We start from the raw sequence: 19164 nt of genomic DNA on the forward strand, positions 1-19164 counted from the left end.
CCCGGAGCTAGCCAGTTCCTAGAGAGAGGAACTGATTCACCGTGAGCCCGCCTTCCACGTACAAAGCCACCGATCCAGAGCCCGCATCCCCGCTACCTTCTCCCCCGGTGCTCCCACTCAGGACCACTATCCCCTGCCCTGCTCACCCCAGGACCAGGTCCCAGAAAACTAGGGACAACCCCTGCACCCCAGAGCCCACTGAAATGATCCAAACGAATCATCCCTAAGCCTGCGGATCCTGACTCGCCTGTTCTTCCCGTGAAAACCACAATAAAGGCTATTGCCCATGCTTCTCCCTCCCTCTGCCTCCCAATGGCCCCATGCCTCCCAGACTGTGGCATGATGTGCCCCCTCCCCTTGGGATCTGTGAGAACACACTATCTTTTCAGTGGCAGTCATCTCTTGTTCTGCTATCCCTAATTACCTAATAACAAAACCTATATTTTAAAAAACAGGGTGCCACACGCACTGGGCTGTGGGTCCGAGATTAGTAGCTTCTCTCTGGAAGATCCAGCTACATGGAGAGCAGTTAAGAGAGCTTCTGCTGGAGCCACCCTGGGATGACTTGAGGCACTGAACCCGGTCCATGGCGTGTTGTAATAATCCCAGTGTTAGCTCTTGCCGTAATCAGGCCCTGGGGTGGGGGTGGGGGTGGGGGCACGGCAGGCAATGGTCCCTGCCCTCACACCACTTTGAGGCTCCCAGAGCATTTGTCAGGGGACCCTTGCCTAGCCTAGAGGGGCAGAAGAGGATTCCTGGGCCCTGAAGAAGTACGAGCTAGACAGGCAGGAAGAGGTTTCTAAGCAAGCAAACAGTACGTGCCAGGCCTGCAGACGCCTAACTAAGTGGCAAGTTCCCTGTGCTCATCAGCCCAACGCCGAGGCTCACAGTAGGTGTGTAAGTAAATTTTCGATTTGTTTTTAATTTAAACCGAGGCAGGAACAGTTCCAGTCATCAGAAGGGGACCGCGAAAACCCAGCTCTGTGTCCCATTCTGACGTGGGCAGCATCCTCCCAGTTCACCGAGAAACACGCAGTGATGGGCCATTTCCCACAGCAGAGCACTAATTGTGCATTGACAGACTGCGTGTACCTTCTACGTGTCCGGAACTCTCAATCTCTCGGCCAGGTTAGGAACTAGGACACAGCCCCAGCCGCTGGAGACCTCACGATGAGAGATGCTCCCTGCCCAGGACACACACAGGGCCCACAGGGGAGGTGGGGCGGGAGGCCAGCAGGGAGTCAGGGTTCTCAGTGTTCTCTCCAGTCCGGGCTCCGGAAGCCGGCGGCCTGGGAAGGAGCACCGTTTTTACATCACAGGGGCTGGCACCTTCTGGACCGGTTTGGCTCCAGACTGGGTCATGAGTCAGAAGCGCCGTTGTGCTCACCACAATATGATCACAGAACCTTGTGTTTATTTCCTCATCTACAGACAGGAACAACATCTAACTTCCCCCTTTCATGACGAGAGACCCAAAAGGTCATGAGAATTCACCAAAGAACCAGGGGACCTTGCTAGGCAACAGGACCCTGGCCCTCAGCTTCCCGCCTGGCGGGGATCCAGTACGGATCCTGTTAAATCCACTTCTTTTCTCTTGAGGGAAGACCTCTAGTGCTATCACAGCGTTCAGAGAGCCTGGAAGGTGCTGGAGATGGCCCTGGAAATTCAGCCACAGTCCCTCACACAGAGATGAAAGGGCAAGGAGACCAACATCAAGTTCCTCACACAACTTCAATTTAAATTAAACTTCCTTTAATGAAATAAAAAACAAACGGTGCATTGCATAATATTTGTGGTCACAGTATAAAACAATACAATTAGTTCGTATAACATCGGATATGGACAAAAATACACAAGACCCTTTCTTTGTCTACGTAAAATCCGGCAGATCCTTAATGTGCCACGCTAAGACAGACAGAAAGTCACCTTTTCTTCTCCTAGTGATCTGCACACAATATTTATCACTGAGAATTTGCTCAAACAACAGAGGAGAACTTACCCAAATCCTAGTTCCCTTCTTCCTCTGTTGTCATCGGTGAAGCTAAAAAAAAAAAGTTTTCTGAAAGTAGCAAGTTGTGTAGTATTGCTTATTATTCCTGCCAAAAAGGCTCAGTCTTTGGCTCACAGAAGTCAGTGACAAAATCATGGCTGCAGGCAGTCTGCAAAACAAGAAGCAAGAGCCGCCGGGGAAGACAGACAAGGGTCTGGGCAGGAGGGGCGTCCTTTGCCAGGATCTTGGGGGAAAGCCACATGGGTAGGGAGGGGAAAAAACACACAAATAAATAAATGTCTAAATTAAGGTTTAAATCCAGTTGGTGAGTCAGAGTTCCACCGTCCCATGAAAAAATCTGAAAAGTTGTTAAAAAGTCAGTTTGCATTTTTTTTCTTTTTTTTTTTTAAAAAGTGAAAAGTGTATGTAAACATTATAAAGTAAACAATTTAAAGTAATTTCGAGGCTTCTATCTGAACATAGCTCAGGCTCTTTCTGGGGATATTTTTGTGATTAGAAAAAAACCCAAACTTTTGATAAAGTTTCTTTTTGTTAAGAAGTGCAATTTCATCTAGGTTCTTCTTCCATTCATATGAGTGCTTCCGGCAGGAACCCCTTCCAGAAGAGCACTGTGTGGGGAGCCCTATTTGGTACAGCTAAAGAGTGTATCTCACACTTTTAAAGGGACACACATTCCAGGCCAGTTTCTCTCTGGAAGGAATGTGGTCCCTGGGACAAGACCCTGGGATTTCTTCCTCCTCTGGACCAGCCCCTCTAGGCGACTTGCAGTAGGGCCCAATGATCAGAGGGTGGGGTTGGGGTCAATGCCTGAACACCCCCAGCCTTGAGCTACAACGGAGTTCGAAAGGAGAAGGTACAGCGTGAGCACATGTTACTTCTCCTGCCGAGTGTTTGCTGTGACCCCTCCCTGGTCTCACATCGACCTGGGGCCACCTGGTCACATGTACAGCTAAGTATCCTTTCCTCTACCAAGAAGGGCCTGCACTACAACAATCCTGAATCTTCTTTTAGGAGCGATAACCGTGTAGGCTTGAAGGGCACTGATTCACTAATAGCACCTGTGAATATGTGGTCTCTCTTTAATTCCCTATCTACAATCACCTGTGACCCACCTCCTCTGAAATCGCAGGGTCCAGAAACGATAGGTAGAAAAGACCCGAATCTAGAGCTATCAAGGCCTCCCCCTCTTCCTCCGGTCGCCCGTGCTCCGGTGGGGCAGACGCTGGGCCGGGAACTCATCTGTGCTTCTACCGTTAGCATGGTGTCTCCCACGAGGGGTCCCCTGGGTGGGTAGAACAAAAAGGGGAAGCTGGGTGGCAGTCTGTACCCCCTTCCCCGGGGAGCGGGAGAGGAGACTCGGTGACAAGGGCAGAACGGACTGTCGGCAGCACAGTGAGGGAAGTGGAGGGGACGATGGTGAGCCGAGGGGGAGTGTGGCTCGTCCGGCCCATTGTGACAAAGAGCCGCACATGAATGGCCATCATTTTGTATGACTTTATTGCTCAAAACAAACGAATCTTTTTTCCCTTCGGAAGACAGAGCAGTGTTAGATTCGTCAGAGCCAGGATAAAAGCACAGAGGATTGCAATGCAGGGCATGAGTCACCAGTGAGCCTCAGAAAACCCCACTGGGACGCTTCCGAAAGGCCAGTCCTGTGCAGGGGCAGACGCCTCAGGGAGCAGAGGATCTCTTTTGGTCCGTGTCCTACTCCGGGTACGAGCAATCGGGCAAAACGGATTGCTCTCAGATCTACTTTGTAGGCTGTTCACACGGCAGTAAATTGCTGGTTTCCTCCGTGTGCCTAACAGGAAAGCAAACATATCACAAAGCATACCCTTTCTCGCTAACCCCCTGCAGGGGATCTTACAAAGACTTGAAGGACTGAAAAGGTCATGGAAAATGCATGGTTTTCTTCCAGGCAATTTCTGATTCTGTCAAGTCAGGCAGTCTTGCAAGCAGCAACACACCTTCACGTGAAGGAGCCCAAGCAGCCCGTGAAGGACGCGGGGCATCCGTGGGTGCCACTGGCAGTCCCTTGGTGGCCAAGGCCTTTGCCACCCACAAAGGGCAGGAGGGGGGCGGCGGTGGCCCCCTCCTCTGGACACAGCCCCGGCACGAGCCGCGGGCATCTAACTCCCAGGGCCCTCTTCCACTCTCCCTGGGGCCCCCCGAGGCACGGTGGCCTCGGAACCACTGCAGTGAGTGCCTCCTCCTCCCCTTGTCCCCATCCTCCTCTTCCTTGAGGACCTTCGTACTGCTCTGGACAGAGGTGGCTGTGTATTTTTCTTCATATTCATATTCATTCTTAAGGCTAAGGTGGCAAGATAAGGTGCTTGGTGGAGAGCCAAATTCTAGATTCCAGGGCCATGTCAGCACGCTCACATAAAAGCAAATACAAAAGAAATGGAAAGGGGGCAGAGAAGCATTAAAAAAAAAAAAAAGGAAAAAAAGAAAAGCATTTGGGCTCAGTAAGAAGTTACATACTGCAAGTTTAGATTTCAAATGTCGTCTAAACCCCTGAAAATCCGGGGTGGGTAGGGCGGTAAAAGCCACCAGTTAGCCTTCGGCACAGGTCGGGGCGGGGCAGAGGGCTGCATTGGCAGCTCTCCTCACACGGGCCCCCCACGCAGAAGCTGGCCCCGGCGGGCAGCTCTGTCCTCCCCCCCACCCCCCGAGACCAAGAACTCTGAGAGCCATCGTCCTTCCTCCCCGCAACCCCTCGAAACCAAACATATGAACACACATAGGTCAGAGATCTATAAACCGGCAGGAGAAAAAAAAATTAGACGAAGGGGTAACCATTAAAAAGCCGCAGCTGGGAACACACACACGCGATTGTTCTACCAGAAAGTGCCGTGGGAAGGAGAGCCGTGTGCTGGTAAACGTGTCCGCGCTCAGGACTGGACATGCAGAGAAGAGAGCGCGCCAGGTCCCACCTGAGATGAGAGAGGACTGGTTTTTAGTGTCACACACTGCGTGTGAAAAGCTCGCTGTCCTCTTCCCGCCCAAATCGCTCCTGCACCGCCCCGGTGGCCGCTCCCTGGCGGGGCCCTAGTCCATCTCCATGGACATGAGCCGGCGGCGCTCACGCCTTGTCTCCTGGACCTCCTTCTTGCAGCACCAGTGCGAGCTGCAGTAGCCGATGAGGCAGGACAGGAGCCCGATGACGGTGGACAGGCCCACGCCGATCAGCAGCGGGTACTTGAAGGCGTTCAGCACTGGGAGGAAGGGAACAAAGGGATGCCGGGTTAGTGGTGCAGGAGGCGGCCACGGGAAGCCCACCGCCTGGCCTGGCCTCCCCTTCCCTCCCCAGGAGAGGTAAGCCCCTTCCACCCCCGCCCCAGAGGGCTCAAGCTGTATCCAGCATCTAGCACAGTGCTCTCGAGACACGAGCACTCTTATTTGTGCACAAAGTGAGCAGATCACACCCCACCCAGTTCTGTGGGGGAGAAACAGAAAAAAACAGGAAAAAGAATTCATTTGATGTCTTTGAATGTCAACTTGCTTTTTAGGGTTTTGGCAGGAGATGGATTTTTAAAAGTCAGGATAAGGGCACCGTGCATTCAGCAGCAGATGCATCCTTAAAAAAACGGTTCATAAATCAATTCTATGCATCAAATAACTGAAGTGTACTCGGGGAGCTATTTTAAGTAACACTATAGTAAATTACCTAGCAAAGTGAATAATCGCTCCCTTGTTCGGGAAATCTGGGTTTTCATATGGAGCTACTTCAAGCAAGGAATTTCTAAGATGCAAATAGGGTGTAAATGATGAAGTTTCAGGAATGCACAAACACCGTACAGATCGCACACATTCAAATCCCGAGTCTCTTTGCCCAGAAGCACCAGCACTCCTTGGGCGGATGCTGGCATGCGGGCTGCTGCCTGCCATTTCACGTGGCTCACCTTTCAGAGCAGCCCGATGAAAAGACGGGTACCCCATTGTAGGAGAGAGGAAATCAAGGACCACAAAGGCTAAGTCATCTGTGGACAAGCTGGGGTTCCAATTCCAGTCTCCCCCAAACTGACATCCCATCAGGGAAACATACTCCAAGGCCCCTCCTAACCCTCGGAGGTGCTGGGGCTTTAATGCTCTCCATGGAATTTCCCCGTTAACATTTAGTCTGAAGCTTTTTGCAGAGAAGATGGGTTTCTCACTAGCCAAGGACCAAGTGCCCCCACTCTGGGATGCTTGGGGAGCAGAGGGGTGGGAAGGGGGCCTTCTGACCACCTAGTTAGAATGACTCTGGCTGCAGTGTGGGCTAACGAAGCAGGGAGCCCCCTTCCCATCTCAGGGTTCCGGAGAGAACCCCCTCTATGCTAACAAAACCAGGTAGAGCCTCCCTTTTCCAAGAAGCAAAACCAGGAGCAGGGCAGGAGTGGCAGGAACCCACTCACTGCCTCCGCTGGGGACCTGAACCCACTCTCTCGATGAGGTTCTCTGCCTCTGCCCGGCAGAGTCCGTGCCAACCCTATGACAAGGAAAGTGGGTTTGCACGGAATTTACAGAAAGCAGCAGAAATCTCTCCAGGAAGTCTTAAAAATCGTTTCCCAGTGGTGCCTCCGACGCACAGTACCACACCTGGGGAAACAGCTGCAGGCCCTGGCCAGGTCTGGAGAGAGCACAGTCTCAAACAGTGGCCACCTGAGCCCGTCAGCTGCGGCGCAGCACAGAGACTTCACCACGTGTCGGTCTTACCATCCATCTTCACAGTTACAAAGATGGGCTTGGAGTAGATCTCGGCCTCCTTCTGCCAGGAACCCGTCGGGGACTTGACCCACGGAGTCACAGAGCAGTAGTAGTTGCCAAAGTCCTGGTCCTCGGAGCCATGGACTTGCAGCAAGAATTCCAGCACGCTCACACGCTCCAGGCTGAGCTCACTCTTCTGGTCCCTCTCGGCCGTGGTCACAATCCCCTTCCGGTCCAGGGAAGACAGGAGGACAGGAGCCTTGTCCAGACCGAAGGAGTGCACCGCAAACCAGGACACGTCAAAGGCCATGTCGTCTGCGGGTGACAGACCAAGCCGAAACCCTGGGTCAGTGCAATGGGCAGAAATCGCACGTGTGGCTAACACACACGTCACGTCACTGGGGGCCAGCGTGGCTCGTCGTGTCTTAGGCCAGCCCCACGATGGAGGTCCTGTCACACTCCCCGCCTCTGTGGCGGGGCCTGATACCTCGTTCCAGGTCACAGAGCCGGGAGCAGCACAGCACACGGCTTCACCCACGGAGTGTAGCTCCAGAGTCCTCCCTCTAACCACGCCGCCACCACCACCCAACCTAAGGAGCACCCAACACTGTCTCCCACAGGGAACACAGGACGTAAAGCTGCTAGGTGGCGACGCTGCATGCTCTGTTTGCCAAAGCAGGGTCCTCTGACATGTCAGGCAGAAGAGCCCAAGACTGGGAGGACACTAATGCAGTCAAGAACAAAAGGTACATAAAGTGAACTGTACACAATTTAGAGTGGTAAATAGTTTAGGGCTTTTTTGTTTTTTGTTTTTTGTTTTAGATTTTATTTATTTACTTGTCAGAGAGAGAGAGCAAAAGCAGGGGGAGTGGCAGGCAGAGGGAGAGGGAGAAGCAGGCTCCCCGGAGCAGGGAGCCAGATGCGGGGCTCAATCCCAGAACCTTGGGATCATGACCTGAGCCGAAGGCAGACGCTTAAAGGACGGAGCCACGCGGGGCGTCCCAACAGTTTAGGTTTTATTGTTCACTGTGTTTTTTCCCTTGCAGATGTGCTTAAGTTCAAGACAAGAGGAAAAAACACGTTCAGCTGAGAAAGTGGAACACAGCTCAACAGTCCCGGAGAGGATGCTGCTGAATCTTGAAGCACTTTGCAAAGTTAAGGTTCTAACAGCCTCAAACCAATGAACATGGGCATAGGAGAAGGAAGACTCTGGCACGTTGAAGACGGAGCACACATCATAAGCCCCTGACCTTGTCTTCTGGCCCATTCCCTACTGACACCAGCCGTGTCGGGCCCGGGGTGCATTCAGCAGGCCAGGAAGGACTGCAAGGCCACACACACCTTTTATCTTAAATTCACCTGATAAGGCTTTCTATATAAATGTTAAACGACACCATTTTTGTTACACAAAAAATAACATTTATTCACTTCGTGAAAATACACTAATAACCTCAGAAAGCACTATCTTAAGTGCTGTAATATGAATACACAAATCATATTCAGGTGCTTACATACTGGAAAGGAAGAGAAGCAAAACGAAAAGCAAGACTTTCTACAAAATTATCCAAATGATGATTCCTTTCCAGCTCACTCTGAACATGTTAAGGGCCAGGGCAAACCTCAATCCCATCTACAGGATGACTGCTCTCCACTCCAACGCTCAAAGTACCTTCTTTTCCACCCCATCGGCCCACTGTGGCACTTGGGCAGAAAATCTGATTGTTGCCAGTGTTAGGGGTCATCTCGTCCCGAGAAGACCACCTCCCTGGGGGCAGGGGGAGTGCTGTCAACGCCCTCACGCCCTCACGCTGTGCTGCCGTCATCTGCAGGGGCTGGGTGGATCCTGAAGGCAAGAAGTCACGACTGTGTCCCCGTTACTTGGGTGCAGATTCTAGCCCCAGTCCTGCCATGCCTCATGGAGCTCCAGGCTACCGCGCCAGACTCCCAGCACCAGTACTTGCTGGCCATGTGGCCTGGACGAGTGACTTAACTCTCTGTGACTTAGGTTCCTCAGCTGTAGAAGGAACATTACAACTTCGCCCATGGTTAAGTGAGTCATCTCTGCGAAATGCTTATAAGTGCACCTGCCTGGTACATAGTAAGCACTCACTGCCTGCCCGCCGTGAACATCCTTATCTCTACACTGCAACATACACAGTCTACGAACAGATGCTGCCAACAGGGAGGGCCTTACCGCCGGCAGCAGAGGCCCTTGGTGCCCCTAACATTCTCACACCCATACCCTCTTCCGGAGGACTGGCTTCAGCTGATGTAAGCCACCTCCCGGAGGTTAAGAAACACCCTTGCTCCCCAAGCATTCGGCCTGTGGACAGTGACTGAGGAATGGCGGAGAGCTAAAAGCCTAGCGCCTTAGCTCACAGAGGCCGTACCCTGTGGGACCACCATGCTCCAGAGCTCCCTGGGGCGGGGGGGGAGTCAGACTTGTTCTGAATCTACATCTTTGCCTGGCTTCTTTCCCTGCTCTGTCTTGACTCCCTTGCTCCCTGGGAGCACATCCTCAATCACTTGCACGCTCATCTCAGGCTTTGCTTCTAGAGAACCTGACCTAAGACACTGCCTCTCAAGGGCAGTGATCTGCCCTGTCCCTCCCCCTCTCCGCACCGGAGCACCTTGGCGCTAGGCCCACTTACACGGTGTGTCCTTTCCAAAAGAAAATTCCTTCACAGCCCATCGGGTGCGTGAGGAAAAACTAAATTACAGTGTGCTTAATTATTCAGAATCTTCTACCCACACAGTCCAAGAGTGCGAAGTTCTGGAAAACTGTGATCTGCATGGTAACAGCCACCTATAGCTTCTGTAATTACCCTGGAGGAAAAGACTTTTATATTAAGGGCACAACTGGTGACCCATTAATTTACTGAGAAAGAACATCTAAATGATTTATTTTGGTATATATCATCCATGAGCTTCGAGGGTAAACATGGTACCTACTTCTGAACGGGATTCCCTCCCCCGTGTCCTGGCAGCCTCTTCAACTTTCACTTTCATTTTCACTTCTGAACCCCACTCTCTGTCCCCAATCCTCTGCACCTCAGCTTCCTCAAGACCTGGGCTCCCTACCCTGTGCCCCCGAGAACACAGCTCACCAACCGGTGGCTTGGATGGATTCCTTTTCCTTTTCTTCTACCTTCTTTTTCCTACCTCTGCAGCCCAGCCATGTTCAGGCTCCCTGAGAGAGCCAATTTGGTATCCATCAGCTCGTCCAGAGGTCGGTAGCCTAATCCAGCCCACCACCTGTGTTTTGTCAATAAAGCTTCACTGGAACACAGTCAAGCCCATTTGCTTACATGCTGTCTACGGCTACTTTCACACCAAGCGCAACAGGGCTGAGCAGTTGCTGCGGAGACCATCTGGCCCACGAGGCCAAAAAGACTTCCTACCGGAGTAACTGCCGACCCGGAGCTGGTGACCACCTGCACCTTTGACCGGCGGTCCCGAAGGAGCTAGATCTCAGCTGGTGGCCACCCAGGCCACTGCTCCTCGAGGCCAGCTCTGCCCAGTCCCCTGCTCATGCTGTCCACTCTCGTTCACTGCAGGCCATCCTCCCTTTGCTTACAACCTGCCCTTACTACAGAATGAAAACCCGCTTCCAGTTTCCACCCCAGGGCCACACGCCCAGTGGTCTCTGCACAGAACGTTGAGAGCCTTGTACACTTTGGCCTTTTCAAGGCGCCGATCGGTGAGAGGCCTGGGCTCCGCCTGTGGTGGGGTGGGCGGCACAAAGATGCTCAAGGACAAAGCGTGTGGGAGATAGCGCAGCTCTCTGTTCCTCCAGGGTAATTACAGAAGCTAGAGGTGACTGTTACCATGCAGTGAAGCAGGCTCTCTGCAGTCTCTTTGGGAGAAGGCAGTGGAGGGTACCGTCCTGCTCAGCAGCAGACACCTTATGTGCCTTTAATGTTCTTTCAAACCCCGGGGGTCTACGAGTGAGGCAGGGACACCAACTGGTCACTGAAGAAAAGGTGTTAAGATTGACGTCCCAAAGCTCTTAGGCCCGTTGGCAAATGCTAATAATTTTTGCAAAGAAAAGATTTACAAAGATTTCCCAAGAATTTAAACTACAATAACACCACGTGGTCCTTGCTACTCATTTACTCTGCTCTGTCCTTCACCATAGAGTTAACACCATCTGATATTATATTACATGAGGATTGCTTTGTTGTCTGTCTCCTTAACCAGATTGCAAGCTCCATGATGTGGAGCCTTTGGTCCCTCCTCTATTCCCAGTACCTGTTACTAGAAGAAGCTCAATAAATATCTGAATGAATCAATGCAATGAAAGATAAAGTAAAGGAGCTAGACTCTACTGGTAGGTTTCAAAGCAGCTTGAGCTTGAATCAGCCCTGGAAGAGGCCCACTGACCGCCTTGACAACTCAGATTCCAGTGTCTGGATGGGTTTCCAAATCATCTAACAGACAGATGCGTCCATCAACAATTTATTAAACACCTACTGAGTACCAAGTACAGAGCGAGGCAGTTTGGGGATTTAGACAGTCCAATCCCTGACCTCCACGTCTGTGTCACACAGTGGGGATGACACGAGGGGGCATTTACAGAAAGTGACAAGGGCAAGGAGAGAGGACAGAGAGAAATACCTGGGTCCAGTGCTGCTCCTTCAACAGTGATGATGCAAAACAATCTGATCAGATCTCCCCGGGTGACCGATGGTGTGTCCGAATGCACGGAGGCGTTAAATAGAGGCCCTGGGGAAGAGTGACAGCACCTCATTATTCCCGCTCACGCTTTTGTTTCAATTCCACTCCCAACGCTCTCATGGGCATCTATGTGCGGCCCACCTTCCTTGGAAGTGGGCGAGGTGGTGTTCTCAGGCTGCTTTCCTTTCTCTTCAGAGAGACACGTGCACCACGCACAGCCAAACGAGCATCATCTGAATTACAACCACAACAGAACTCTTCCTACAGAATGACCTTTGCTTCTGGCTTTTCCTTTACCCCTTCTCTGATGACAACCACGGTCCCCTTGGAAGGCCACCCCCACCTGCTACCCGGGTGCCGCTTCTGGTTCTGCGTGGTTCCCTTCCAGGCCGAGGTGGCAGGAGAGCAGAGGGCACGGGACTGAATCGGCGACACTTCTGGCCCCGATGGAGTGGGCGGCCTCGCTGTGCTGGGGACAGGGGCTCTGCCATTAGGAGGCTGAAATGCAGTCAGCAGCCAGACATGTCAACCATGACGACACTCTGTAGGGGACAGTGGGAGCACCAGAGGTACGGCTCCAATCTGTCAGGAGAAATTGAGGCAGCACGGGCATCGCTTCAGAACACTACCCAGACCCGCACCCCTTCCTGAGAACACCCCCTTGATATTCAATTTGCTTTAAAAAAGACTCTTTCCTTCTTCCAGAGGCCAAAAGACGTGTCTACCCAAAATGAACTAACTGTGCAAGGCAGAGATGCTCCCACTTTTTGAGTTGTGAGCATAAAAATGAGCAACAAACTATGAAGTATAAAGATTGAACACGTAGAATTTAGTGTTAGAGTAATATTTATCATAGAGTCAACTGGGTGCATTTGACTGTAGGTAGAATTATTATTATGCTATTTGATGACTAGGCATAAATAAGGGACTTATTAAATTAAAAAAAAAAGTATGCCTTGCATGGAAAGAATCTGGCTCCTAGTCGCTTCTTAGAGAGAGGGGCTACGTACTACATTCTTTTTTTTTTTTTCTTTTTAAAACCTTTACTCCTCAGTTTCAGGTGACAGCATTGCACAGCTTTAAGTCAACCTGATCCTAAGAGCCCGATATTTACCTTATCCTAATAAGAACAGGCAAGCCTGAAGAAGGTTCCTGAATACCAGTGCCATGGGATTTCCCCTGGGTTTCCTGGGAAGCAAAAAGAGATGGCCCTGGACACTGATTCTGAAACTCATTACAAGCTAAGAATACAAGTGCTACTACATTTTAAATCAGATCACCAAATAGGAAAAAGTACTTTAACATACAAAAAAAAATGACTGAGAAAGTGTGTAAAGGTCACGCAAACCAATGAGGCAAGTCACGAGAACCGATAAGGCAAAGAGCTAAAAAGGCTATATCTTCACTTCACCATGAGTGCGAAGATGAACTCATCAGACTGCTTTCCTCAAACCGAGAACCGGAGCAGCCGGTGTTCTGTTGGGAGAAAGGTGAAGGGCGGGTGGAGGAGATGGCAACCCAGGGAGGTGGGGCAGCCCTGAGCAGGTTGCGGTGAGAGTTCAGATTAACCAGAGCAGCAGGAGGGCATCAACTCTGGGTGCAGGGGAGAACGTAACAGAATGGTGGTCACGGGGCATCAGGAAAGGGAGGAAAGCAGAGAAGATGAGGAAACCTGACCTACTTGCGGGTAGCCTGCCCTTCAATCAACCTCTCTCCCAGCCACAGTTCCCACAGGTCCCGACCACCCTGGATTTGCTCTGCTTATTGGAGCGAGGCAGGACAGGATTGAGCCAGTGGCTCTGACCTGGCCCCGTGTTCATGACCGCAGAGCACTTCATACCACAACGGCCCCCTGGGAGTACAGGTTAGTAGCAACCCAGGTAAGCAGTGAAGACCACGTTGTTTTCTCTGACTAGAAATTTCATGGTAAACAGAGCTACACCAAGGGGTTTTCTTCAAGTGTCCGAAGCCCCTTCTAAGAAACCACAAAATGATAAAACATAAAGACCTCATAATGGATTTAGGTTCCTAAATTTGAAACCACACAGTAAGACTTACCAATTTGGACACATTTCACTTTCTTTTCTTTATATTTCCAAAGAAAACCCCAAATGCCTTCTAGGTCACAAGTTATGGTTCTCATTTCCCCTAGTGGCTATGGCTGTGGGAACAACAGAGCATTTGTGCTATGGCTCACCACGCGGACATGGGCCAGGGAGAAGGCCTTCATTGTAAAATATTCACAGCAGTGGATTTCCTTCGAATGAACAACTCACTGTTAATGTGGGTCATTATCCCAGGCTTGGAAATACTTTTATTATGGTCAATTTCTGTGATAATGCTGTTTTCGCGAGGGAATTTGTCTGGTTAACTTCATGGATGACAGACTACGGCACGGAGAATTTAAGTGAACCAGAGTCACTAGATGTCCCCTGATTCCTAGTCTGCGGAGAGTACATGGACCACACTCAGCTCTTAAATACAAACATTGACAGAACCATGTTCTAACTCCAGCCCCTAAAAAGGGCTGTAAATAGCAGTATTCTTGTGAAAGCCAAAACTGCAGACCATCTGCGTGTCCATCAATAGGGTAAAATGACTAAATTCTGGGAAGTGTAGTCATTAAAGTTGTTATTTACCTAGAATTTGTTTTAACGTGAAAACTGCTTATCTTAGAAGGTTAAAGGGGGGAAAGCAGATCACAAAACTGCACATACAGCCTGATCTCACAGCCATGAAGAAAACATGCAAGGGACGATTTCTAGGAAGACAAACAACACAAATTAACAGTGTCGGTAGGTTATGGCTAATTCTTTTCCTTCTTTCTACTTTACCGTATTTTCAAGTTTTTTCTATTAAGGAGAAAAACTTTATTATTATCCTTTTTTAAAGGCCAACATCTTGAACACCACAACATTTAATCCGTATTTTCCCCGACACTTTGGGTCAGTGAAATTCATGACTCAGCAGCACCCCTTGGGAAACATGGTCCTCATACCAAGAGGCAAGCACCCCAGAACCTGGGGATAGAAAGGTGGACACCAAGAAGGACCTCTTTGTTATGTGTATCTTATGGTGTTGCTGTTGATTTTTAGGAAGTGAAGACTCTTCAGTATCTAGTCAGTATTTGCTGGGAGCCATTCAGGGCGAGGGCACTGTGCTGGGCGGATCAGATGGCAACTTCTCCTAATTAAACCATGAACTGGACATGACAACTCCGTGGACTAAATAAAATAAAAATCTCAGCCAGTTCATTCAACCTGGAAGCTACAGTCATTTTATCTGTTATGCAGAGATGTAAAGAATTGAGAAAGAGATTCAATACCCATTCCTCATCCAGAAATACAAAAGATTTTATGTCTCCCCTATTTCCCATAACAATTCTAGAGAAACACCAAATAACAAATGTAAAACAAGATGGAATAACTCCTACATAGAATAAAACAGATACACAAAAGACAAAAACCACATAATCATCTAACTCTCAATAGACACAGATAAAGCATTTGACAACATCCAACATCTCTTCATGGCAAAAACACTCAACAAACCAGTAATGAAGGGAAACTTCCCCAACTCAATAAAGGGCATCTATTAAAAAAAAAACCCAAAACAACAAAAACCCACAGTTACAATGATTTTTTTTTTTTTTTTTTGACAGAGAGAGAGAGATAGCGAGAGCAGGAACACAAGCAGGGGGAGTGGGAGAGGGAGAAGCAGGCTTCCCGCGGGGCAGGGATCCCGATGCGGGGCTCGATCCCAGGACCTGGGATCATGACCTGAGCCAAAGGCAGACGCTTAACGACTGAGCCACCCAGGCGCCCCTACAATGCTTTTTAATGGTACAAGACTGAAAACTTTCCCTGTAAGATCAGGAACAAGACAAGGATGTCCACTTGTGCCACTACTATTCTACATTGTATTAGAGGTGCTAGCCAGGGCAATTAGGCAAGAAAAATAATTAGAAGGTGTTCAGTTTGGAAAGGAAAAGGTAAAATTGCCTTTATTCACAGATGCCATTTTATTGTATTTAAAACACCCTAAGGAATCAACCAAAAAACAATTAAAACTAATAATAAGTCCAACAAGGTTGCAGAATCCAATATCAATATATAAAAATCAGCTGTGTTTCTATATACTTGCAATGAATAAAGGGAAAAGGAAATTGAGAACAATTTCATTTACAATGGCATCAAAAAATAAAATACTTAGGAGAAATTGAATGAAAGAAGTTCAAGATTTGTACACTGACAACTACAAAACACCACTGACAGAAATTAAAGAAGACCCAAATAAACAGAAAGATGTTCCATATTGATGGATTGGAAGGCAATACTGTTAAATGGCAATACTCTCCAAACTGATCTACAGATTCAACACAATTCCTAGATGTCATCTTTGCATAAATTAATGGGTGATCCTAAAATTCATACAGAAATGCAAGAGATCTAGAACAGCCAAAACAATCTTGAAAAAGAACAAAGATGGAAGGCTCATACTTCTTGATTTCAAAATTTACTACAAAGCTACGGTAATCAAACAATGTGGTCCTGGCATAGGAAAAGACATACAGAGCAATGCAACAGAACTGGGAGTCTATAAAAATCCTTACATTCATGGATAAATGATTCTCGACAAGTGTGCCAAGACAAGTCAAGGTGGAAGGAAGAGGCTGTTCAACAAATGGTGTAGGAACAGCTGGGTGGTTCACATGCAAAAGAATAAAGCTGAATACCATCCTCTGCTACACACAAAAATCAGGGCGCCTGGGTGGCTCAGTCAGTTAAGCGTCTGCCTTCAGCTCAGGTCATGATCTCAGGGTCCTGGAACCAAGCCCTGTTTCAGGCTCCCTGCTCAGCAGGGAGTCTGCCTCTCCATCTCCCTCTGCCCTTCCCTACCCTACTTCCCACCCCCCACATCCCCACCTGGCTCATGTGCTCTCTCTCTGTCTCAAATAAATAAATAAAATCTTTTGAAAAATTAACTAGAATGGGTCATAGCACTAAATGTAAGAGCTGAAACTGTAAAACTCCTTAGAAGAAAACAGAGGCATAAATCTTCACAACCTGGGATCAGGCAATGGTTTCTTAGTTAAGACACCAAAAACATAAGCAACAAAAAGAAAAATAAATTGGACTTCATCAAGATTACAAGCTTGGGTGCTTCAAGGGACACCATGAGCAAAGTGAAAAAACTACCCACAGAGTGGGAGAAGATATATTTTTTTAAGATTTTATGTATTTATTTGATAGAGAGAGAAAGACAGTGACAGAGATAGTGAGAGAGAGCACAAGCCGGGAGGAGAGGGAAAAGCAGGCTCCGCACTGAACAGGGAGCCCGACGTGGGGCTCGATCCCAGTACCCTGGGATGACGACCTGAGCGGAAGCCAGATGCTCAACCTACTGAGCCACCCAGGCACCCATGGGAGAAGATATTTTTAAACCATGTATCTGTTAAGGGGCTTTTTCCAGACTCTATGAAAAACTTGACTAATCAACAATGAAAAGATAAATAACTCAATTTAAAAATGGGCAAACAATCTGAATAGACATTTCTCCACATACAACCAATAACCACATGAAAAGATGCTTAACATCAACAGTCATTAAGAAAATGCAAATTAAAGCTACAATAAAATACAGCTTCACACCCACCAGGTTGCCTATGATAAAAAAGACGGAGGATAACAGGGTTAGTGAGGATGTGGTGCACTTAGAACCCTCACACATCGCTGGTGGGAATATAAAACGGTGCAGCTGCTTTGGAACACAGTTTGGCAGTTCCTCAGAGTTAAACAGAGCTCATACGACCCAGCATCACTCCTAGGTGAGAAATGAACTCCGATGTCCATCCCCAAAACTTGTACACTAATGTTTATGTCAGCAGTATTCACAGTAGCCACAAGGGTGGAAATAACCTAATGTCCATCAACAGATGAATGGATAAACAAAATGTGGTCCATCCACATGATGGAATATTGTTCAGCCATAAAAAACCACGAAGTACTGACTCATGATATAACGTGGATGGACCTGGAAAACGTTATGTCAAATGAAAGAAGCCAGTCACAAAAGTCCACACATATGATTCAATTTACGTGAAATGTCCAGAAGAGACAAATCGATAGCAATAGAAAGATTAGTGGTTGTCAGGGGCTGGGGGTAGGGAGTGAGCACTCACGGGTACAGAGTTTCCTTCTGGAGTGGTTAAAAACTCTGGAATAAGATCGTGGCACCGGCTGCACAACTCCATGAACATACTAAAAACCACTCAACTGTACACTTCACATGGGTGAATTTTACATGTTAACTATAATTCAATGAAGCTGTTATTAAAAAACAAACAAGCAAATATACACAATAAAAGAAGCCTGCACTTTCTCTGCTCTTTCCAATCTAAGGGTTTAAATCAATATTTTCTCTTTATCAATCTAAATGTTAACAAATTGAAGAAACTAGAAAATAATTTCATTATACACTATTGAAGTTTATTATTTTTTTTAAGATTTTATTTATTTATTTGACAGAGAGAGACACAGCGAGAGAGGGAACACAAGCAGGGGGAGTGGGAGGCGGAGAAGCAGGCTTCCTGCCGAGCAGGGAGCCCGATGCGGGGCTTGATCCCAGGATTGGAATCATGACCTGAGCCAAAGGCAGACGTCCAACGACTGAGCCATCCAGGCGCCCCAACTGAAGTTTATATTAATACAAAATAATATTAATAAAAAACTTTAATAAAAATAAACTTTAAGGTCTAGTTTACCTTTACTCTAAAAGGTAATCATGTAATTCAACAAATATCTTGTATTCATTATGCTGATTCAATTAATACCTGAATTTTTACAGGTGATTATAAATTTATACATTCAGAAATTTCTAACTGGAATCCATGGCAGATTTAGTGAAAACATTCAATATTAAACTCATAAATGATGATCCTTCATCTTGATATCCTAAATAAAATTAGGGGATCAAAAACTTTTAAATATCTACCTGCTGAAATATACACGCATACACACACACACACACACACAAATTATTTCAGAGGAGTTTAATGAATTACATGGATGAATAAGAAATATTTCTATTTGAGAATATGTATCTATGCCATTAAAAAAAGTTGACCTTTCCGTCTTATAGCATAAAAACATTTTACTTAACCAAAAACAAAATCAATTCAGAATAGACACAAAAATGCTCTTGTTTTAATTAACCTTGCCATACATGACCACCACCAGCAACTATTCTTAACGAGCTGGTTGACATATATTCATCCATACCACCATAGCTCTGGCAACTCGACTAATTGATGGGAAATCTTTTTCCAGTCCCAAAACAAGGTGAGGCACAAGGCTGGGATACTTATCCCCTGTGTGGAAATACTGCTCTATAAGACGGGACAAAAATAGTGCCCATGACCGTCAGTCCTAGGGACCCCTGATGAACTTGTCTCTGAGCCTTGCACGTGTGGCAAGTCATGTAACCCCTCTGGAGGTCCAGTGCCCTCTTCTCTTTATTTATACTCCACTGTGTTCTCTAAAGGAGTTAAAATAGCTGAGTTTTGGTTCACCTATTAAAAAAAGGAAAGGAGGGGGGCGCCTGGGTGGCTTAGTCAGTTAAATGTCTGCCTTCGGCTCAGGTCATGGTCCTAGAGTCCTGGGATCGAGCCCCACGTCAGGCTCTCTGCTCAGCAGAGAGCCTGCTTCTCCCTCTCCCTCTGCTTGCCGCTCTGCCTACTTGTGCACTCTCTCTCTCTGTCAAATAAATAAATCTTAAAAAGAAAAAAA

The 19164-nt window shown here is 47.9% G+C and overlaps 1 protein-coding gene across 3 annotated transcripts in view; it reads right to left on the reverse strand.

The window, feature by feature from the left end:
- Nucleotides 1–1735: 1735 nt before the first annotated feature.
- The window catches only part of PTGFRN (prostaglandin F2 receptor inhibitor), an 81413-nt gene continuing 63984 nt past the window's right edge, over nucleotides 1736–19164 (reverse strand). Inside the window, exons 7-9 of one of the 3 annotated variants that reach the window (XM_036071023.2) lie at nucleotides 11318–11425; nucleotides 6710–7015; nucleotides 1736–5229 (exon numbers count right to left, since the gene is read on the reverse strand). In XM_036071023.2, the coding sequence (XP_035926916.2) occupies nucleotides 5063–5229; nucleotides 6710–7015; nucleotides 11318–11425 (581 nt within the window). In that variant the 3' untranslated portion in view covers nucleotides 1736–5062. Of the gene's footprint in view, nucleotides 5230–6709; nucleotides 7016–11317; nucleotides 11426–11692; nucleotides 11960–17849; nucleotides 18068–19164 lie in introns of those variants that run through there. The other 2 variants (XM_078072564.1, XM_078072563.1) reach the window with 2 other exon arrangements.

The sequence above is a fragment of the Halichoerus grypus genome, chromosome 5 (assembly GCF_964656455.1).
Source record: "Halichoerus grypus chromosome 5, mHalGry1.hap1.1, whole genome shotgun sequence".
In the NCBI taxonomy this organism is placed as follows: Eukaryota; Metazoa; Chordata; class Mammalia; order Carnivora; family Phocidae; genus Halichoerus; species Halichoerus grypus.